The following is a 25,081-nucleotide window of genomic DNA, read 5'->3' on the forward strand; positions in this document are numbered from 1 at the left end:
AACAATTCTTTAGGCACTGGAGATTCTGCAGTGAAGAAAATAAAATTCTTGTCTGGTAGAGGAACAAATATTATCTCTACCATGTAATGATGATATGCTGTGAATGAAGTAATATTCATTAATAGGCTAGGCTTTACAGACAGTAGAAAACAAAAGTTATAAATTTCTTGTTTAGCAAAGAAAATAAAATTATCACCTTTATTTACTCTAAGACATATTATTATTTTTACTTACTTAATTAAAGAAATTGAAATTGCTTGATTACTTACCCCAATATTAAATGTCCCTGTAAAATACTCCATATTTGCTTGAATGAACCAAATGTTGCTTAACCCTAGTTCGTCACTTCTCTTCTTAGCACGAATTAATGATAATTCCTTGTTTTCTATTAATGTAACCTAGATTGTACCCAGGAAACAATAGTATATTCAGTAACATAATTCAGACATTAGGGTAAAGTATTATTACTGTGTTTACTAGCTTTAATAATGTAGATCATATTATATTGATCCTTATCCTATGCCAGGAAGTAGGCCACATAATATAGTACAAAAATGAGGGCTTCCCTGGTGGCTCAGTGGTTGGGAGTCCGCCTGCTGAGGCATGGGCCTGCGCGTCTGGAGCCTGTGCTCCGCAGCGGGAGAGGCCACAACAGTGAGAGGCCCACGTACTGCAAAAAAAAAAAAAGAACAAGGTCCTTGAACTCTTGAAGCTCCTAGATATAGTGATATAAGTGAAACAGGCAATTATAATACAGTGAGTGATAAGTGTTTAATGAAAGACATATAATGTGTTATCAGAGCACGCACACTAAGGGAGGTTTTAGTCATTTAATGTGAAAGAGTAACATATTAACTGAGGCCTGAAGAGTGAATAGAAATCAGCTGCGGGAATAAAGGTGTGTTTCTAGCAGAGAGAGAAACATGTATGAAGGCCCAAGGTAAGAAAGATATGGTGTATTTGAAGAACTGAGAAAACTGGTATAGCTGGGGTACAGTGTGTGATGGTGACGGTGGAGGTAGGGAGACAGGGTGTGGGATGTAGGAATCAGGCTGGAGAGGTAACAGGAGCCAGATCATGTGCAATGAAAGGAGGTCTGGTTGCTGCAATGCATAGTATGGACTGGTGGGGGAGAGGCAGAAGGCAGGGCAACCAGTTCAGAATTTCTAACAGTAATCCAGGCCAAGGAAGGTGGGAGACCATCACTGGTTTAGATGGAGAAAAGTGGGCAGCAAAGTTAAGTCACTTTCATCACTATCATTCCTAGTTTGGTCCTTATTTTGTCCTTATGCTTGTCTTTATGGAAAAATCCTGGATCCCTTTGTATAAAAAGCCTGTCAGAGGATACTTGGGGTCAAAGGTTTTCCAGCCTTTATTCCAGTCAAGACTTCCCTTTTCCAGTTTCAACATTTCTAAGTTTCCAGAGCTGTTGGGAAGGGTAAAAAAGACACCATATCCCTGCCTGACTCTACATCTCCAGGATTCTGCTCTATGAGCTTTATTCCTCTTACTCCAACAATGAAATTGTTGTTTTCCTTAGTGATGAAATGAACATCTGCCTGTTTCTTTCAGTATTCCTCATTTATTTTGCTCTTTATTTTCTAAGAAAGATAAAGAAAAATACTCTCTACTCTCTATCATTCTGCTACATATCATTCTGGCTAGTCTATGAGTTCTTCCACATTTTTTCTTCTGAGAATAATCACTTTAATTATTTTGTAATTTCCGGAGAGCTCACAAACAAAGGATCTGCCCCGGTTCAATCATCAGATTCTAGACTTCTATGCTGAAAGATGGTCACTGTGAGGAAATGATTTAATATGACAGAAGACTAAAAGCAGCACACACTTCTAACAAATGGTGGCAACAATCGTATAAATTATGGTACATTTACTTAAAAACATATTATGCAGTCACATTTTAAGTGATATTTTAATGATGATATTTGAAACTATTTGCAACAGCGAAAAACATTTATGATATAAGATTGAGTGAAAGCAGGTGACTGAAATTGTACTTGAATTTTTAGAATTTGCAGCAATAAGCATCCTCATGAACAATGACAAAAAGAACATGGGGAGAAACGCATTTGGTGGATCAGTTGGTAGATTTGCGGTTTCTTTTTCTTTAAAAAATGTTGTTGTTACAATTCTGATACAATGAATAAAAATCAAGTTACCAAAGAATATGCTCAACAAGTTTCAGAACCTAGTATTTCCAGTATAAAACTATGTTGACAATTAAACTGGCTTCATCATTAATTATTTTATTTGAGTGGAATAATTATTTCTTTTAAAAATTATTTAAAAATACAGCCCTTTTATAAAAAATAAAAAATGTAGTGGTCCTACTTACTTTTCTTCCCTATGATTCTGAATCTTAGAAGTTTAGTTCAAAGAAATATAAAATGCCTGTGCCACATATTTGACCTGGGTGAATGATTATAAACTCAAAGAGGAGGAAAAAGCCAGACTCAGCTAACTGAACTGTGTAGTTTCCTTTTGTCTATTATTCAGACTTTACCTGGCATGATGGCAGCATGTGAGCAAGGACAATCCCAACATGGCCCTGAAAAAGGAAAAAAAAGAAACAAGTTAACTTTGGTCTCTAAGGCTTTTGTTTATTCTGAGACAATAATCTTGCCAAATAAAAACATGACCTTTAATGTAGTATAGTAAAGCCACATCATCTTGGAAAGGCTAAAGAGAATAAAGGAGATATAGAATACCCCACCGCTGCAGAAATCCACAATTCTGTCACCAGGTTTGGCCTGATTTGTCACCACATAAACAAGGTTGTTTAACTGTTGCTGCTTCCTCAAAGCTCGATCACTGGACATTTTACCTGTGAAAGACAAGAGATGAAGACAATGACACGTTATATGTTGTAGGGGACTGAGATGGCACTCGTGGACTAGACTAGCAGCCTACAGGAAGAGCGGTACAGATGTAAGTGGATTACACATTCCATGTAATCCTCCATGAGAGGATTAGAGAACTGGAACCCAGAGGTGAACTCTATTTTGCTTCTTTTTACTTTTATTCCTACCCAACTTTTCTTTCAATGGTCATTAACAGAAAATCTATGAAAAAATGCCTTTGAAGGAGAGGAAACAGTAAGTGAAACATTAACTTCAGAGTCATAAAGTGTTCAATAAATGTTTACTGGATGAATAAAAATTAACAGTAATAATCTCTTCCCTCTATCCCTCTCAGAGACATAGTGTAAAGATTACCTAATTTCAGCACATTGCTTAAATCGCTTTGGAGAAAAGAGACCTATAATAATAAAAACACTTTTATTATTTAACTGGCACATCCGTGATCTCTTAATTCTTCTAGTTAGGACACTTGGAACATAGGTGTCACATTGTTTAAAATATATCAATGGTTACTGTATTTAGAAATAAATTAGATTTTCTTATTTCTGCTTTGAAACTTCCTTTCCTCATGAGTGTGTCAGACACAGAAATTTAATGCAATTAGGGACTGAGGACAGGGCATTTCCAAGTACAAAATGCCTTGGGCCTAGCAGCATGAAAACATCCTTACTTTTCTTTCAAAAGCTACTAGTCAAGTCCACTAAAATATCTTCAGAAGAATGCATAAAATTATTTGTTTTTACACATTTCAAATGCACTGTTCATAAGAGCAAGATTAAGAAAATGTAAGAGAGTAGCTCCCAGTGATATAGATAAAAGAAAAAACCCAGATAATCTTTTTGGCTTGATCAAAAATTATTTACAGATACAAAGTTTCCCCACTCCATTTTCACAGAAAAATTGCATGGATTTTTTCTTTTCTGTTTTCCTTCTTTCTTACGTTACTAAAATTAAAACACTGGGAAACTTTTAGGAAAAAATAGAAAATGTGGATTTAAAAAGATCTATATGAGAGAAGAAGTCCATTATCTCATAATTCATAGGTAATATTTCTGTATATATGTACTTCCAGCTATACCCATAAGTTCATAATTTTCTAGATGGCATAGGAAACATTATAATATAAATCTTTCTGTGCCCATGAATTTGTTTCTACAAGTTTTAATGGCTGCATAGTATTTTATTAACTATCTATACACAACTTATTTAACCAATTTCCTATTGTAACAATGCTGTCATCATCATACAACTGAATCACTGTGTGTGTTCTTAATTATTTAGCATCGCCTAATGTGAATTTCAAACATGAAAAGCATTTAAATCAATCGTTTGGTGACTTCATTTGTGAAGACAGTTTCATGTAGCTTTAAAAAAATTATTTTCATTTTTCTCTAATAATATAATGGCAAAATATTTACACAGAGTTAGTGAAAGCCCTTGTGATCCCACCTTCAGTGGATAGCCACTCCTAAGAGGTTTTATTATGACAATTTTCAAACACAAGGCAAAGTTGAAAGAATTAAGATTCAGTGAATAGCTCTATACCCTCCACCTAGATTCTACCACTAGCAACTTACTAGGCTTGGTTCATCACACGTCTATCTATCTATCCATCCCTCTATCCATTCAGTCATAAATCCACCTAATTATTTATTTTTATTATGGCAATGCAGTTTTGATTTGGAGGAAGAAGAATAAGAACAAGGAAGGGGAGGAAGAAGGGGAGGATCAGAAGGCAAAAAGGAAAAGTACTTTTGAGGCCCTTGGGAGAGCGAGAGTCACCAATGCTGCTATTAAATGGAGCCACCACGAGGCAAGAAATGAGCACAAGCATTTTAGACTTTGCTCTGTTTGTGGATTTCTTAACAGTTCTTAGACAAAGAATTTTCATAAAACAAAGTCAAAAGAAATTATCTTTTGTTAAGAACAAGGAGATAAGAAAATAAAACTTATTTAATGGAATATCTAATAGTAAGTTCTGTACTGTACTTCTATTACATATTTAGAATGACCTAACTTTCTTAGGTCTGTTTCAAAAGCAAATGTTGATGAAGATCTGTTTTTCTTGCTAAGCCTGCCTCTTTGCATATGAAGAATCTGTGCTTAAATGAAGGTTGAAGGCAAAGAGGTACCTTTCAGGTTGAGAGACTATTAAGGTGCCCATAATATTCACAGGGTGGGCTAAAAATACACTTGCATGGTGCCTCAGTGCTTTATGGAAAAACTGCCTCTAATGAAGCATTCCTCCTCATCATTCTAGTTTTATAAGTGAGTAGGGTCTTAAACACATTGAACAAGGTAATAAAGTGTTATTTTGAGACACCATATTCATTTAAAAACCAAATTCTACTTTCTATTTATATCCAACATTCTTGTGCCTGACACTATTTACAAGCATAAAAATATTTACATATTTATTTATTTTTGGCTGCATTGGGTCTTTGTTGTTGTGCGTGGACTTTCTCTAGTTGTGGTGAGCGGGGGCTACTCTTCGTCGCGGTGCGCGGGCTTTTCATTGTTGTGGCTTCTCTTGTTTCGGAGCACGGGCTCTAGGCGTGGGCTTCAGTAGTTGTTGTACACAGGCTCAGTAGTTGTGGCTCGTGGGCTCTTGAGCGCAGGCTCAGCAGTTGTGGTGCACGGGCTTAGTTGCCCGGCGGCACGTGAGATCTTCCTGGACCAGGGATTGAACCTGTGTCCCCTGCATTGGCAGGTGGATTCTTAACCACTGTGCCACCAGGGAAGTCCCTATATTTTTAACTTGACTAAAAACGATGGTTCTTTAGGTGTCATCATGGAAAAACAAAACCCAAGAATCAAATGTTTTAATATAAATGATCTTATTTGTCCTGCAATGTAATCCTCCTACGGTGGAGTCTTCTCCTTGTCTAATTCAAGTTAGGAGGAACCTGATTAGACAACTTCAATGTTGTTTGCATTACCCAAAAAGAAAGTACAAGGAAAAGTAAAGGAGACAATTTTTAAACTAAGGAAGAGCCATATTAGGATATCCGCATCTTTGGTCAGTTCAAAGCATCAAATAAAGCAGAAAAAAAAAAAAAAGCCATGGATGGAAAATGTGCACATGTGCAGCCAGGACACCTGTTCAGTCTAGTAAATTGTGCTTAAGATCAGGCAGCTCTTAATTTACTCTTTCTTAGTCTGAAGCAACAAAGTACCTTGAATATTATAATATACTGGTAAAAGGAAAGTGGTTGGGTGCTTGGGATACATATTAGACTTTATTTGCTGTTTTGTTTTCCAAGTATTTCTTTGAGATGTAGTATACCACCCACATTCTGTGAATTTTTAAAAAATATAATTAAATATGGAGACAAAGAAAAGGGCTAAAACTAATGGTTCAGAGATTTTTTTTTTTTTTTTTTGCCGTACGCGGGCCTCTCACTGTTGTGGCCTCTCCCGTTGTGGAGCACAGGCTCCAAACGCGCAGTCTCAGCGGCCACGGCTCACGGGCCCAGCTGCTCCACGGCATGTGGGATCTTCCTGGGCCGGGACATGAACCCGTGTCCCCTGCATCGGCAGGCGGACTCTCAACCACTGCGCCACCAGGGAAGCCTGGTTCAGAGATTTTTAAAATATGTTTTTGTTTGAAAAGCTATAAAACCAAGAGAGCAAGAGTAAATTTCTTCAACAGTGATGGGTGCAGTACAGAGGTTGTAGAGAAGGTGTGAGACAACTGAATACACAAGGTGGCACCAATAGAACCTTTGGCAGGTGAGAAGGAAGGTGACAACCACAACTTTTAATGTTTTTAAGAGGCCTGATTAACAACATTAAGACAAGCTGATGAATGGTCACTTATCATGTTTCATAGGGCAATGGACAGTGAAGGTCAAGTTCCACCTTCAGGGTAGCTAAGGTTTTCATGCTTGGAACCGTCACTAAGCTCCTACTATATGCCCAGTACTTGTCCAGGTACCGAGGACACAACTCAAAGTGAATAAGACAGTCCCTGTCCTTCAGGAGCTAAGAAGGTATCTAAGAAAACGGTATGGGTGTTCATTATGTGCAAAGGTATGTGCACTGCAGATAAAGCACTAACTGAGACATCACAGAGGATTTTGCAGAGAAGTGTGGGGCATTTCAGCTGAGTCTTTAAGGAGGAACAGAAACTTGCCAGGTAGAATGAATGGCAGGGAAAGCATGATATGATATGGCATACTTAGGGGGACAATGCAATTAGCTCACTTGTGCTTGAAAATGAGGGTCAATGAGAAAGTGGTAGAGCATAAGATAGAACTGAAAATTTGGCAGGGACAGATGGGAAATGGCATTGCTTGTTATCTTGCCTCTCTGTGCTGTACAGAAAACATGGCCTTGCTTTAATACTTAATATGTATGCTTAGAGCTCCTTAGAGACAAGTTCTCTTTGAATAGACAGCTCTGTTATTTTTACATTATTCCATACGAAAGATGCTCTTTTATATTGCTAGCCTGCATCATTTTTATTCTGGATAGAGTATATCCCAAAATTAGATAGAATTATTCATAAAATTATGTGGAGCATTCAACTTCAACTGATGCTAATGTCATTAAATGATTTAATTAAGAAAATGGAATTGAATAAATTGAGCTCATTGAATCATTTTGAGCTCTGCTGTTCTAGACGAGAAAGCCTTTGGTCTCCTTATTGGATTGTCCTTCCCACTCTCCTTCCCAGGCTCCTCTCCCATGGCAGTCCCTGAAATGCTGTGCTCACCAGGTTCTGTCTCTGTGCCATAGCTCATCACTGAGTGTGATTTTCTTGAGTATATTACTAAAGTCCCTTCCAAAACTGCCTAGGAAAAATACCTGTCCTTGCTTAAAATACCTTTAAAGGCTTAAAGGTATTTAAACCTTTATGCCTTATGAAAAAAGTCCTGACTTCTTGGCAAAGGCCTTTAATGATCTGCGCCCTGTTAATTTGCCGACCTTACCTTCTGCTACTTTCATAATATATCCCCTATGTTCCAGCCTCTCTGAACAATGGATATAGTTCCTTGAATTTATCATGGCTGGTGAGTCAAGTTGCTTTATAAATTTGTTCTCTTCGCTTGAAACCTATTCCTCGCTCCTGGCTACATTGACATGTATTCCTTTTGTAATAAGTTTTTTTTTTTTTTAAAGACAAAAGAGAAAAAAGTTACTTTTTCAAACTATTTATTATATTTCCTGTTATTATTAACTACTGAAGAAGTTTTCTTATTATAAAATGATTTACCTAGGCATTATTCATTATACCAACTACCCAAAAAGGACCGTTAGCTGAAATTGCTTCTGTGTGCATGAAATAGATACAGATGATTTTTCCTGGAACTACATAAGCTTGGGCCCAATTAAATGGATAGAGTATTAGGAGACTGACAGGCATATAACAAGTGCTAAATAAAAGTTTAATGAATGAATTTTCTCTGTAATTATGACTTAGCATTTCAAGGCAGTAAGTTAACTTTTGCACATATTATGAAAACAAATTCAACTGTATTTGAAAATATACTGTATTGAAATAGAAAAGGAAGTCAACTATGAAACAATTTTAAAACTGGGGATGGAAAAGCTTCCAAAAACTTTAATGAGGGAATAAGAAAGCTGCCCTTTAAAGCTATACCAAAAACTAGAACAGCGTAAATAAAATTCCTAAAGAAACTCCTGAGAAGCATGAAACTAAGCGGCAACATGAAGTTTACATTTTAGGTTAGGGCAACCTCGTTTTAAATTTCGGAAATGACTTGTTGGAAATACTGAAAATTTAGAATAGTTGGAATTTACATTTTTTAAAGCCAGTTGCAGGCTAGCATCACTAATCCTCTTAGCCATACTGACCCCAGAGTGACAATACTCTTGCAACAGTGGATACCTTTTCCCTCTCTCCCCCATCCCCGGCCCATTCACACATCCTACAGTGCAGTCTATGAAATCAGTAATACTGTAACAGTGTGATGGCATTTTCACTCTGATAGTTTTGTTATAGATATTATGAGTTGTCAATAATTATCAATTAGAAATTCAAAATTCAAAAGAAGCCAATTTATTCCTCTCTAAATTGAGGAATACTGACCTCATAAAATATCTTTATCAATCAATCATTCAACCAACAAATCAACCAACTAACTTGACCTACACAGAACTGTTCTAGACAATGTTAGGGTCACAAAGATGTCTATCGCTTGATTTCTGTCCTTAATGAACTTACACCTAATTTAAAATAGTACAAAAACATTATATATGACCGTAGAAGATGTATTTTACTAACCACATTGTACCGTATTTTTAATGACATTTTAACAGCCCTAACTTACAAGAATCCATACTTCTTTCCTTAAAGCTTCTAAAATGATTGATAATTGTTTATATAATGCTTTGCAGTTTATTAAGCACTTGCACATTTGATACATCATCTAACCTCAATATTGTCAGGTTGCTAGGTGGATAACCTGTTCCTTGTTTTAACAAATGAGGACACAGCATTGAAGAGGTTGCTCAAACTTAGCATTTGTTTAAAGACACAGCTGGTAGGCAGTGAACATGGGACTCTAACCAAGGATTTCTAACTTTAGGTTCAGTCTTCTTTGCAATATGGTCTGCCATTTCTTAAGCAGATAACTTTGTGATTTCAGAATTTCAGGGCTGGTCCTTTTTTTCTTTTACCTGTTCAAGGAAATGAGGTACTTTCTAGCAGGGAAATGAGGGATATCCCTAGCAATTATATCTTAGGGAAAAAAAGTGAATTCTTCAGAATCAGTCATAAAATGCATTTTATTTCAGTTTTCCTCTAAATAAAATTTCCAAAAGCAGGCTTACCAGTAAAAAGGCTCAATTTAAGTTCTGAACTTCAATATTTTGGAATATATCACTAAGGCATTATCTGCAGGTCTCACAAGTCACTCTGTTTAATGAATTGAACTTCGAGTGTCACCCTTTCCAGAAAAAGACCATTTCCTCACCTTGGAAATGTAGCAACCTTTTAAATTTTATAGAAAAGTGATATGGGGTGGTTGAGCAATCAATTTGTTGCAAAATCGGATTATCCAGGAGGAAAAATTGAAAATAGATTGGGATGATCTTTCTCGTTATAGTACTGTAGATGCTGACAAATATAGCATGCACCTTCACCCTTCCATATCTAATTCCAGGGCATCTTTTAAAAAAACAATAACTACAAGTACTTAGGCAAGATGCACAGTTGAGGAACAATAGTTGAAGAAAGTATAGCCACATTATTTGCCAAATCAAAACTTCTGTTTTGTTTATAAAAGAGCTTAGATACATTGAATAGTGGAAAATTTAAAACTTGTTATTCCTGCTATTTTTTTCTCTAAGATGAATAAAACATTTTGACTTCAGAATACCAGACACCAGAGTTAACTGAACACATATATTTTCATTTCATTCAAATGCTATTTATACCACACAAAGTAATTGTTTCTTTGCCCTGGAATTTAGTTAAAAAAACATTTCACAATATCTTCCAACTTGCCCACAAGACCAAATTGAAATGCTTTAGAACAAAAAAAGTTAACTCTAGAAAATAGGTATTTATTTCTTCTCCCTCTTTTTTTTGGAGGCTTAAGTTAACAACAGTAAGGTATTTTAATAGTTTCATTAACTTTTGAGATCATTCAAGTAATCCTCAATTTGAGTTCTAATTTGATGTGTTTCACTGTATTTCGGTTAAATGATAGTAGCCTGCAATGGTGAGTGTTAACTTTCCTGGAGTCTAGTGATTTTCTAAAAATCACTTCTCTTATATACATAGTATTCTAATTTCTACTATGATATGACCCATAGGTTTTCTTGTTTGATTTTTTCATATATTTTATTTTGATTAAAAAAAAGAAAATGAATATATCTAAGGTGACATGGCTCCATATTCTTTTATAATATTAATACTATATTAATATACAGTATTCCCATCAAGAGATGGCATTTGTGTCTGTTCCCTTTAATTGAGCTCTATGACCACTTGACCAGTGTAATATAGAAGAAAGACTGTGCCCATTTCTGGTAGTTTCCATGTCCTATCTTTTGAGACACTTGCTCTTGGACAGTACCATGCTTTAGGAAGCCAAGCCTCCCCAGCTGATGCTGTATGAACAAACAAGCTTTCCCACCAAGTCTTACCTAAGGTGAAGATTTGTGAATAAAATAGATAATTGTTATTTAAATGCACTAAGGTCTGTGGTGCATTTATGAAAGGCAGTCTTGAATTCCAGCCCTACTATTCCTTTTCTCTTTCTAATGGTCCTAAACCTCATGAGCCTAACTGTAAAGACTGTTGGGATCTCAGCAGTAAGGGATGGTTGAAAGAAAAGGACTATGGTAACTAACCCAGGTATAGGCATGGGTAGGGATGGGGACCGTGACCCAAATAGGTGTTGCACATGTGGGTGGCAGGGCTTATACTAAATCATAAGAGACGACAGAACTAAAAGAACAAGGCTGCACTGAAACTGCACCATTTGGGAGGCTGGAGTTTACTGATATACGGACACACTGATTCAGGGCCTGCGTAGAGCAGGGTAAGACAGGTACTGACCTTTTTTTTCCTAAACTGGAATTTTGTATCTTCCTCCCATTCTCTGGTTCTTTCATTATAACCTCTACAGAGTAGTTTATTAATTTAGCAAAAGTTTTTAAGCACTCATTATATGTCTAGCCCTGATCAAGGAGCTAGGACACCATGGTGAACAAGGGAGATTCTTATATGTCAGAGAAGGGAGTTTGACATCAAACAATTAAATCAAGTGATAAATGATATGCAGAAAATTAAAATAGAATGATGTGGTTGAAATTGACTTGGTGAATACTTTAGATTAGGTGGTCAGGAAAAGCCTTACTGAGCAAGCAACAAAACTGAGATCTGAATGACAAGAATCCGGTCACGGGAAACAGGAGGAAAGACACTCCATATAAAGAGAACTGCTGATGTAGTCATCAGGTGGAGAGGAGCTAAAGAATGTTTGAGGAAGATAATTATAATTTTATATATATATATATATTTATCCTTATCACTAACATATAAATAAAGTCATTGAATGGACATTCTTATTTGCTGGTATTAGCACAACTGAAGGATTATTATGTGCTAAGCATGTTTCATTTATTGTTTCAATCTTTTGTCATGAGGTTGGTACTGTTACTTCATTGTCAGATGAATAAATTTGAAAAAAAAAAAAAGGTAACTTGCCTTGGTCACATAGTTACTCCATGCTAAAGCCAGGGTTTGAATCTCGCCAGTCTCAGTCCAGGGCCTGTGCTCCTATCCACCACCCCAGCAATCACAAATCTGTATTAGTAAAATTTTTTTGAATAGGACACAAATATATATGGGACTACCAATTTGTCTGTTAAATATTTGTCTGTTAAAGTTTACTGTCTTTTTTAGAAAAAACAAATAGAACTTTTCTCTATTTTAGTATACACTATGCTGTTTCCTCTGTGTGGTATAGATATGTGTTTCATCTGTATTTTGACAGCAGAGAAATTTTCATCATTATCAAATATCATTCTTTTGTATTTTGGTAATATACTTAATTCTAATCCCAAAATCAGCATGAAAGGCATGCTAAAGTCAACTTTTCAGGGAACTGTCATGCAATGAGAGTGCTGGAGTTGAATCATATGTGCATAAATGGCTTTGACATAGTAAAAAAAAGTAGTTCAGGACTTATCTGGGTGGTTACTGTATATTCAGGGCAAGTGCTCCTTTTGGTCACAACCAAAGTTCAATAAATATGAATACTTCCATATCTTCATTGCTTAGACTTTTAAGTGCAAAAGTAATGGTCAATAGCAAATTAAAAACTATAGTGTGTGAGTATGCACAAATGTACCTAACAAAACCAACCAACCAACCAACCAACCAAATGGCCAAAATAATCACAGCATTCTTGGCATTTACTTGGTAAAGGAATGCTTCCCAGATTCACATGATCATTAAAAATAATTTTCAGAAACCCAGAACAGAAGAACCTGGAAGTAAATTTGAAGCAACAGGATGGGTAGACCTTCCTTATTCGAAACAAGTGTTTTTTTCTCTCCCTCCTCTAGTGGTTTGAAATACCATATCTGTAGCAAAGACACCCAAATCTGTAATTCAGCTAACACTGCTCTCTGGAACGCTACATGGGATCTAGATCAGGTTTTCCAATTGTATCTTTAATATCTCTGTTTATGCCAGTCAGGGACCTCAAACCAAACATGTCCAAAACCCAAACTCACTTATCTTCCATTATGAAAACTGTTTCTTTTCTGGAATTCTCTCTGTTAATGGTACCACCATCTATTCACCATCCTCTATTCATCATCCTCCGCCCAAAGCCATATCCTCAGTTCACAGTCTTTTTATTTCTCACTTTTACTACTGTAACTGTCTTCTAATTAAACACTCTGTCCTATATTCTCACCTTTTCGTACCCATTTTTTAAAAAATGCAAATGTGTTCATGCTACTCCTCTTCCTGCAAGTCTTCAATGGCCCCCGGCTGACAGACCAGATTTTAAACACTGAGACGTCATTGCCTGACCCAGCTTACTTCCTGCCGCCTCTTTACTCCTTCCCTTTCACCACTCTTTGGTCAGATAGAACCACCAGGTATTCTCCAAATAAACCAGGCTCTGTCACTTTTCTGAGGTTTTAAACATATTATTTGCTTTGTCATGCATACCACTGTCCCAGAAATTACAAACTGTTTTTGGAGCACTAGCCCCTTAGGATATTAAGAGATATTGGGAGGAAAACAAAGTGGCTTCCATCAGGTAGCCTTAGCAAATTCATATATTATCTAATTTTTTAGAGAGTCACAATGCCCATTAGCAGAGTAAAGACTCTAAAGAGTCTCATGGTAGAAATACAGTGTTTCCCAAAATTATCTGCCAACTGACTGCTTTGACTATCTAATTCTCCTTAGGGACTATTTTAGGAACCCACTTTAGAAAACATTGCTTTACCCTACCTCTTTGCTTAAAAATGCCTACTCATCCTTCAAATTCACTTCCAATGAATGCAGTGAGACAACAGAGACACAGACCAGATTCTTCAGACTACACAACCTCCTACCTCAGGACAAGAGTATTTCTCAGGGACCTCCAGAAATTACTTAATATACAAAACCCAGTCACATGCTAGTTAGGCTCAAGTCAATGAGTCAGCAACAAAAAGCAACAAAAGGCACCAAAACGTTTTTCTTGAAAGTGAGTTATGAAAGCTGTGTTTAGAAGCTCAAAGACATTAGCTATCATAATATTTCTTCTTGAATATTAACTTAGAAAAGAAAATGACATGACATATTAATGTAAACTTTTGAAATATTCTGAGAACAGAGTCATAAGTAGTGTTCACCACAGTTAAAATAGATGCTCTGTTTAGTTATATACAGAAACAGCTAATTGCTTATGAGAATTCTTGAGGAAAATGCTTCAAACTAAACATTTCTAGATACCCAATGAAATATATAATATTAACATCTAAATATCCTCCCTAATGAATAGCCCTAAAATCTATCATCTGATGTTTGTGATACCGACATGGTAGCATAAGGGCATTTATGAATAACACCTACATATCTCCATACCCACAAAACAGGTGATGAAATTTCCTCACTCTTTAAAACAGGGAAACATATCTTGGTCACTTTCAAGCCTGTTAAAGTCAGATTTGAAGTCACATACATTTCCTCCCATTATTTAGATCCCACATATATGATACATAGAGACACCAAACATATAGAATAAAAAAACACCTGGAAATGGTAGTCAGTCAAAAAGTTCCATCAATTTCTACCAGTTTACTCAAATCTTATAAACATGTAATTAGTTTTTACTTTCAAGTTAATAAAAGAAGCAAGAACTCCTCTCTTCATAAGCTAGTAGAAAACAGGTAGACTTCCTAGAGAATAGGACATTAAAATAAACACTTGTACTGATGGGCTTTAAAATCCATTATGTGGATGATTCAGCAAAAGACTTTGTACTTTCATTCATAGTAAAAGAAACAACACTAGGTTAACATATGAGAATTTTAGTTGCCTTTTAAGGAATCATATCCAAACACTGAGGAGAAACATATTGGGATTAGGAATAAGAAGCAGCAAAACTATAAATAACCCATTAATTTATACAACCCACACAAAAGAATAATATTTTTGCTAAAGTATACTTTGAAACACTGTAAACATTTCAAGAGGAAAAGGAGAGCAGTTATAAAACTAAAACTTTCACTAGAAGTGGGAAAAAAATATTTTCTTTCTATCATTAACAGATAAGAGGAATTTCAACAGCCAATTAATAAATATTTATTAGGTGCTAAGCACTGCTCTCAGGGTTGGGGATATAGCAGTCCCTGCTGCCACAGAACACATATTCCAGTGAAGGTAGACAGATGATACACACAAAACAGACATATACTACATCAGGGGCTAGGAAGAAAAATAGAGAAAGGGGGCAAAGAGTGAGGGAGAGGAGACTTATTTTAGATAGGATGATCTGAAAGGGACTCTCTGATAAGATGACATTTGAGATCTGACTGGAGTGGCTGAGTCAGGCATATGGATTGTCTGGGGGAAGAGTTTTCCAGGCAAAGGGGATAACAAATAGAGTTAGTAAATAGGAGACTGGCAGAAGAAAAGATCAAAGAAATAGCCAGGGACGAGAGTACGCACGGCTCTATAATCTATGTAAGAACTTTGGATTTTATTTTGAGTTAGGTGGATTTTGTGACATTATTTGACTTTTTAGAAAAAATTTCTATAGGCAAGCAAGGGTAGAAGCAGGGAGTCTGATTAGGACACTACTGTAGTAGTCAAGGTCAGACACGATAGTTGCTCAGACTAGGGATAGGGCAATGGAAGTGGTGAGCAGTGACTAGATTTGGTGTATATTTTAAAAACAGAGTGGACAGAATTTGCTAATGAATTAGATGTAGAGGGTAAAAGAAAGAGGAGTCAAGCATGACTCCAGAATTTTGGGCCCGAGCAACTAGAAGAACCAAAGTGTCACATGTTGAATTGCAGTAGAGGTAGAGGTATGAAGTCTAAATCCTGACATTTTTCCATGTTTAGAGTTTAGAGTCTGAAGAAGAACCAGTAAAGGAGACTGATACGGAGTCATTCTATGGTTTCTCAGAGGTCAACTGAAGAAAGTATACCAAGGAGAAGGGAATTATTAATTTTGTCAATCGTAGTTGATAAACCAAGGAAAATAAGGACTGAGACTTGTCCATTGGATATACTAAATGGAAGTCATTGGTGACCTTGACAACAGCAGTTTTGTAGGAGTGGTAAGGCAGAAGCCTGATTATCATGAGTTCACAAGAGAAGGACAACTAATAAACATACAAGGCCTAAAAGAAATAGAAAATCACCATGTTACAATAGCTATAGTAAAAATTGATTTGAGTAAGAATCATTAATGGATGCTAAAACCATTGGTGAAAAACTACTGGGGAATAAGACAGTCTCAAAGTAGCTTCCCAGAGATTACCTATTATTACAAAGGAAAACGAGTATCTCTGCAATGGAGAAATGTGAGAGACACTACCTTAACCTAGTGATAAAGTTATCATGAATAATGAGTAAAACTGATACCATGTTCTCCCTGCTATGGTGCACTCAGAGGGGTACAACATCCACTCTGTAGCATGCTTGCCAAAAATGTTTAGGAGTCACTTTACTGCAGACCTGCCAACAGTTTAGCCACCATCTAATAAAGGAAACAGATAAACCCAAATTGAGAATATTCGGTAAAACACTTGGCCGAGATTCTTAAAAAAAAAAAAAAGAGGCAATGTCATAAAAGACAAAAATTGGGGATAGAAAAAGATATTCCATGCAAAGGAAAATCAAAAGAAAGCTGGAGTAGCTATACTCATATCAGATAAAATAGACTTTAAAATAAAGAATGTTACAAGAGACAAGGAAGGACACTACATAATCATCAAGGGATCAATCCAAGAAGAAGATATAACAATTATAAATATATATGCACTGAACATAGGAGTACCTCAATACATAAGGCAAATGCTAACAGCTATAAAAGAGGAAATCAACAGTAATACAATAATAGTGGGGGAATTTAACACCTCACTTACACCAATGGACAGATCATCCAAACAGAAAACTAATAAGGAGACACAAGCTTTAAATGACACAATAGACCAGATAGATTTAATTGATATTTATAGGACATTCCATCCAAAACCAGCAGATTACACTTTCTTCTCAAGTGCACACGTAACATTCTCCATGACAGACCACATCTTGGGCCACAAATCTAGCCTCGGTAAATTTAAGAAAACTGAAATCATATCAAGCATCTTTTCTGACCACAACGCTATGAGATTAGAAATCAATTACAGGGGGAAAAAACATGAAAAAACACAAACACCTGGAGGCTAAACAATATGTTACTAAATAACTAAGAGATCACTGAAGAAATCAAAGAGGAAATCAAAAAATACCTAGAGACAAATGACAATGAAAACATGATGATCTAAAACCTATGGGATGCAGCAAAAGCAGTTCTAAGAGGGAAGTTTATAAAAATACAATCCTACCTCAAGAAACAAGAAAAATCTCAAATAAACAAACTAAACTTACACCTAAAGAAACTAGAGAAAGAAGAACAAACAAAACCCAAAGTTAGTAGAAGGAAAGAAATCATAAAGATCAGAGCAGCAATAAATGAAATAGAAACAAAGAAAACAATAGCAAAGATCAATAAAACTAAAAGCTGGTTCTTTGAGAAGATAAACAAAATTGATAAACCTTTAGCCAGACTCATCAAGAAAAAGAGGGAGAGGATTCAAATCAATAAAATTAGAAATGAAAAAGGAGAAATTACAATGGACACTGCAGAAATACAAAGCATCCTAAGAGACTACTACAAGCAACTCTATGCCAATAAAATGGACAACCCGGAAAAAGTGGATAAATTCTTATAAAGGTATAACCTTCCAAGACTGAACCAGGAAGATACAGAAAACATGAATAGACCAATCACAAGTAATGAAATTGAAACTGTGATTAAAAATCTTCCAACAAACAAAAGTCCAGGACCAGATGGCTTCACAGGTGAATTCTATCAAACATTTAGAGAAGAGCCCCATCCTTTTAAACTCTTCCAAAAAATTGCAGAGGAAGGAACACTCCCAAACTCATTCTAAGAGGCCACCATCACCCTGATACCAAAGCCAGACAAAGACACTACAAAAAAAGAAAATTACAGTCCAATACCACTGATGAATATAGATGCAAAAATCCTCAGCAAAATACTAGCAAACAGAATCCAACAGCACATTAAAAGGATCATATACCATGATCAAGTGGGATTTATCCCAGAGATGCAAGGATTCTTCAATATATGCAAATCAATCAATGTGATATACCATATTAACAAATTGAAGAATAAATACCATATGATCGCCTCAATAGATGTAGAAAAAGCTTTTGACAAAAGTTAACACCCATTTATGATAAAAACTCTCCAAAAAGTGGGCATAGAGGGAACCTACCTTAACATAATAAAGGCCATATATGACAAACCCACAGCAAACATCATTCTCAATGGTGAAAAACTGAAAGCATTTCCTTTAAGATCAGGAACACGACAAGGATGTCCACCCTTGCCACTATTATTCAACATAGTTTTGGAAGTCCTAGCCACAGCAACCAGAGAAGAAAAAGAAATAAAAGGAATACAAATTGGAAAAGAAGAAGTAAAACTGTCACTGTTAGCAGATGACATGATACTATACATAGAGAATCTTAAAGATGCCACCAGAAAACTACTAGAGCTAATCAATGAATGTGGTAAAGTTGCAGGGTACAAAATTAATGCACAGAGATCTCTTGTGTTCCTATACACTAACAACAAAAGATCAGAAAGAGAGATTAAGGAAACAATCCCATTCACCATTGAAACAAAAAGAATAAAATATCTAGGAATAAACCTACCTAAGGAGGTAGAAGACCTGCACTCAGAAAACTATAAGACACTGATGAAAGAAATCAAAGATGACACAAACATATGGAAAGATATACCATGTTCTTGGATTGGAAAAGTCAATATTGTGAAAATGACTATACTACCTAAAGCAATCTACAGATTCAATGCAATCCCTATCTAATTACCAATGGCATTTTTTATAGAACTAGAACAAAAAATCTTTAAATTTATATGGAGACACAAAAGACCACGAATAGCCAAAGAAATCTTGAGGGAAGAAAATGGAGCTGGAGGAATCAGACTCCCTAGCTTCAGACTATAGTACAAAGCTACAGTAATCAACACAATATGGTACTGGCACAAAAACAGAAATATAGATCAATGGAACAGGATAGAAAGCCCAGAGTTAAACCCATGCACCTACGGTCAACTAACCTATGACAAAGGAGGTAAGGATATACAATGGAGAAAAGACAGTCTCTCCAATAAGTGGTGCTGGGAAAACTGGACAGTCACATGTAAAAGAATGAAATTAGAACACTCCCTGACACCATACACAAAAATAAACTCAAAATGGATTAAAGACCTAAATGTAAGACTGGACACTACAAAACTCTTAGAGGAAAACATAGGAAGAAAACTCTCTGACATAAATCACTGCAAGATCTTTCTTGACCCACTTCCTAGAGTAATGGAAATAAAACCAAAGATAAACAAATGGGACCTAATGAAACTTAAAAGCTTTTGCACAGCAAAGAGAACTAAGAACAAGATGAAAAGACAACCCTCAGGATGGGAGAAAATATTTGCAAACAAATCAAGGGACAAAGGATTGATCGCCAAAATATATAAACAGCTCATACAGCTCAATATTAAAAAAAACAAATAACCCAATTAGAAAATGGGCAGAAGTCCTAAATAGACATTTCTCCAAAGAAAACATGCAGATGGCCAAGACACATATGAAAAGCTGTTCAACATCACTAATTATTAGAGAAATGCAAATCAAAACTACAATGAGGTATCACCTCACAGCAAAAAATCCAGAAACAATAAATGCTAGAAAGGGTGTGGTGAAAAGGGAACTCTCCTGCACCGTTGGTGGGAATGTAAATTGATATAGTCACTATGGAGAACAGTATGGAGGTTCCTTAAAAAACTAAAAACAGAATTACCATATGACCCAGCATTCCCACTATTGGGCATACACCCAGAGAAAACCATAATTCAAAAAGACACATGCACCCCAATGTTCACTGCAGTGCTATTTACAATAGCCAAGTCATGGAAGCAACCTAAATGCCCATCGACAGACCAATAGATAAAGAAGATGTATTATATATATACAATGGAATATTACTCCACCATAAAAAGGAATGAAATTGGGTCATTTGCAGAGACGTGCATGGACCTAGAGACTGTCATACAGAGTGAAGTAAGTCAGAAAGAGGAAAACAAATACTGTATATTAATGCATATATGTGGAATCTAGAAAAATGGTACAGATGCACCAGTTTGCAAGGCAGAAATAGAGACACAGATGTAGAGAACAAATGTATGGACACCAACTGGGGGAAGCAGGGGTGGTGGTGGTGGTGGTGGGATGAATTGGGAGATGGAGATTGACATACATACACTAATATGTATGAAGTAGATAACTAAGAAGAACCTGCTGTATAAAAAAATAAAAGAAAAGAAAATTCAAAAAAAACCCCCCAAAATTATAAAGATCAGCGTTCTAGATTAAAGGAGACTAAAGATATATCACAACTAAGAGCAATGCACAATCCTTGATTGGATACTCGGTATTAAAAGAGAGAGCGAAAGTGTTATTGAACAATTGGGGAAATTTAAATATGGTTAGTAAATTTGATAATATTGTTGTACTAATGTTAAATTTCCTGTAAGTATTGGATTATGGTTATCTAGGAGAATGCCCTTGTTCTTAAGAGATACTTTTATTCTGTGAATTAAGAGAGAAGGGGAGGAAGTATAAAAATTTGAAGAGAGAAGATATATGAAAAAGTTATACATACTGAGTAGACTGAGAAATTCTTAGATAAGGATTATTAGTCCTAAGGGCCCAAAGATCTATATAATTGTAAAAATGGAAGAAACCCTAGAAGGCATCATCTAATCCTGTCATTTTGTAGGCAAAGAAATGGAGACTTGGATATCCTTTTATAATTGATAGGTTGAGAGCAGGAAAAACAGAATATGTAGAGATAATGAGCAGGAAAAACAGAATATGTAGAGATAATGAACATGGTTAACTGGCCAAATATAACAATAGTACAAAGACTATAAACCATTTATTGGAATCCCCTTACATGACACTACCATGATAAGTACTTTGTATACGTTATCTCCCATATCGAAAACTACTTATATAAAAACGTATAAAAAGTATACATTTTAACTTCCATTTTCCATATGAATAAAAGAGGTTCAAAAAGTTTAGATACCATCCGCAAAGTCATATAGTTATTTTCATCAGTTGGTGGAATTTACATTTTTACTGCAGTTATCACAGTCTTATTTTAAGGAATTCTCAATGAGACTTCAAACTCTTATATCTTATCCAGCTCTATACTGATTTCATACTCCCTTGTACCAAGTAGATTTTCAAATATGCTTATTGAATCAAACACTTTAGTAACCTGAAGGCTATTAAGAAATCTAAGACTATTCAGGGCATAGTGCTGATCATCAGATACCTAGGAGAAAAGGAGAGGTGAATGAAGAAGAAACAGCAGCAGAAACCGAAGAAGTGAATATCATGCAAAATCAACCTAAGTTTCTCCACTGATTAAACACACACATGAAGCAAACTGGACTCAATGTTGCTTGATATTAAAACATTTCTAACAGATGCAACGAAAAAATTTCTAACAAAACAATGTTTCATACATATATGAACAAGTAAGGCTTACCTACTGAGAGGCAAGCTAGAGTAGGCAGAAGGAAGGGGTATGAATTAACTGGTAATTTATAAACTCTCACATAACAAGGGGGAGCTTAAAGAGTGAAACTCATTGCTTCACTTTACTGCAGTGCCAACCTTTTAATCCCTTCCTGACCTATTTTTATTCAGCACTGAAAAGGGTACATTGTTTGATTTGGGTATAGCTTTTAAGGAGATTAGTTTCTAGGAGTAAAGCATTTTGCATATAAAGAGAGACCCTCATACAAGGCATCTGAGTGTACTCTGTTCCCAAATCACCTGTTAAAAAGAAATAAAAAACGAAGTAGAGTCCAATATTCATTCTCTCCCAAAATTACAGATGAAATTAAAATTATTGTGTATGAAAAAATATTTCTCCAAGAAATATTTGAAAACCTTTCAAAATATATATGTGCCTTCTACAGTTTTAACCAGAAGGAAGCTGAATCCTTTTATTCATAAGCAAGAAATGAAAATTAATAGGCTTTTCTTCTTAATCATGGATGTCAATCTGCATTAGATTATTAATTATGGATTATAATGCAATTAAAATACAAACACAAACACAATGGGGAAATACATAAAGCTTCCTAAATCTTCACATAATTTAATTTTCCTTAGAGACTTCTGGCTCGATCTTAACCCTTCAGAAAAATGTGTCCATGTATCCAAGTGAGTACAGATTATTTTTTTCTCAGCCCTAATAGTTCTAATACCTCTTTTATAACAATTGTTTTATAATATTCTCTTTAACTATTATGAAGTAAAATGCAAAGATAATATAGCTTACCTACCTATATAATCTAAATAAAAATAATCACTTAGTTATAATAATAAAGAAGTAAAATATTTTATAGAAGGATAGTACGGTAATATGCCTAGTCATTACTAGAGGACCAAAATGTCCACTCAAATTTCTAAAACACTCTCAGGGCTTAACAATAAATATCACAACATGTAAATTCTCTGAATTAGGTGACCTTTTCTCTAGAATTTAAGGCAGTGTTTTGTTACTGGAATTTTGCTCTTTATTCACCCAAAGCACCATAAATTTTAGAAAACAGGTTTTCACAGAGCACGTCATAATTTAGGGGATTTGACTTCTATTTGAAAAATTCCCCACTCTAATAACCATCTTATGTACATTAGTACCCAACATTCCAGTATAAAGGAATTTCTTTAGGTAAGTAAACTAATAAATTTTGGTTTTGAAATGAGCTCCCTGATATAGCCATCTGGTTATTTTTATGTTTCCTTTTAATAATGATAATGAATCACATATCTGATATCTTTGGAAGTATTTCTCATAACTAAAATTTTCTAGATAACTAAAACATAACTTTCTTAAGAAGTAAAATTTTTTGTTATTAAATATTTCATACATACAACTGTATTTTATATATGTATATTATAAATACTACTACTGGTAATAAAATGAATACTGGCATATCCAATACCTAACCTAAGAAATAGAACATTACTATTTCTCTTGAAATCCTATGTATATTTCACTACCCAACTGTACCTCTCTCACCTTTCCCTGCCCTAAGGCAATCAGTATCCTGAATTTTGTGCTTGCCATTGTATTGGCTTTCTTTTTAGTTTTGCCACATAGATGTATAACCCTAATACTATATTATTTAGTTTTGAATACTTCTAAATTGTAGGTAAATGGAATTATATTTTATAAATTATTTTTACAAATTGCATTTTTCACTGTTTTCTAAGGTTCATCCATGTATACATATGAAGCTATACTTTGTTTTCACTATGCTAAGTATTCCACTGTAGAGCTGTAATATAGTTTATCTATTTTCCTGTTGCTAGTCATTTGGAATGCTTCATTTTTTTTGCAGTTACAAACAACTGAAAACATCTTCTACAACTTTGGAATTTCTTAAGTTGGCTGCATATTTGTTAGCCCTCTTTTAAAAACCTGAATATAATTAAAATTTTCCTTACTGAGTCCAAGACATACTTATGACTACCAATTATATACGATCCAGCATTATAATAATGCCCTCAGAGGTTATAGAGATGTATATTCTACACATATGTGTATTTTTACTAGAATTAGTAAATTTTATCTGCTTTTTATAGTTCTTCTCTCTTACTCTCCAGCTATTGGAAAGAAACTTCTTGCTGATACAATGTTTATTCTAACATTCTCTATTTTCAATTTCCTCCCTGTAGACCTGGAGCCTAGCCAATGAAATCTGAGTACAGTGCCAACAAGAAGAAAAAATAGATTATGAATGAAAGACCAAATGGGAGCTTTTCTAGAGTGAATGTGATAAAATGGTATTATGGAAGGAACAAAGGTTTTGGTATTTCAAGTCTGGCTCAGGCATTTATTAGCTGTCTGACCTTGTCAAGTTACCAGATCTTTCTGAGAGTATTTGCTTTCTCATCTGTAAAATGTATGCAACAATCCTATCTGATAGGATTATTGTGAGAAATAAATCATACCATAGCATGGTCCCAGCTAAGCCACTGGCCTTCAGTAAATGTAGGTTGCTTTTCCTTCATTTCTACTTTACATTAGAGTGTGGTATTTGCCCAACTATTGTACTTCAAGAGACCAGTGACTTTTTGGCTTAAACCCAGCTCAGAGATGTGTTCTACCCAGTTCCAGACATATGACATCCATGGAAGTAGGGTATTATTATAGCTTTAAAAATCACAGCAAGAACCTCATAAATGTTAAGAAGCAGAACTGCTACTGCAGAAAAACTGGTTTATGACTTAAAACCTTCTCAAATGCAAAAAAGATAGGCAAAGAAAAAAAGTTAAAGAAAAGAAAGAATTGAGGAATGTGGTGAAGAGACGATGAAAAGTCAATTTGTGGATAACCAGTGCTCCTGACATGAAGACCAGAATAAATGGAATGAAAATTTTATTTGAAGAAATATTGTCTTGAGGGAAATAAATCTTCCTAGACAGATTATGAATTATACTTGAAAGAACTCACCTGCTACTGCGAAGTTAATAAAAGACTATTGCTTTTCCTAAGGAAAAAAAAAATTGAACTTAAGACAGAATTTGATCAGATGAAAAACTTTAAGTATTATGGCATGAAGGCAGGATAACTGTTTATCTACATATATACAAAAGACAGGTTGGCTTCAGATTTCTCTACAGGATTACATGAAACGTAAGAAAGCAATATTTAAAAAGTTTTGGAAGAAGACAGTTGTGGCTTAAGAATTCTTTACACAGCAACATTTACCTATGAAGGCAATAGAGCCATCTTCTCTAATACACAAGTGTTTAGAGAGTCTACTACTCTCTCTGGGGAAATGAAGAAAAAAAAAGCAA

General features: G+C 35.2%; 1 protein-coding gene across 3 annotated transcripts in view; it reads right to left on the reverse strand.

Moving 5' to 3' along the window:
- Positions 1 to 25,081, reverse strand: part of GSTCD (glutathione S-transferase C-terminal domain containing) — a 132,095-nt gene that overhangs the window by 28,156 nt on the left and 78,858 nt on the right. For all 3 annotated transcript variants that reach the window (XM_067735416.1, XM_067735418.1, XM_067735417.1), the window contains exons 6-8: positions 2,729 to 2,844; positions 2,524 to 2,568; positions 270 to 398 (exon numbers count right to left, since the gene is read on the reverse strand). In XM_067735416.1, the coding sequence (XP_067591517.1) occupies positions 270 to 398; positions 2,524 to 2,568; positions 2,729 to 2,844 (290 nt within the window). The remainder of the gene's footprint in view (positions 1 to 269; positions 399 to 2,523; positions 2,569 to 2,728; positions 2,845 to 25,081) is intronic.

This window comes from Pseudorca crassidens, chromosome 4 (genome assembly GCF_039906515.1).
Source record: "Pseudorca crassidens isolate mPseCra1 chromosome 4, mPseCra1.hap1, whole genome shotgun sequence".
Classification (NCBI taxonomy): Eukaryota; Metazoa; Chordata; class Mammalia; order Artiodactyla; family Delphinidae; genus Pseudorca; species Pseudorca crassidens.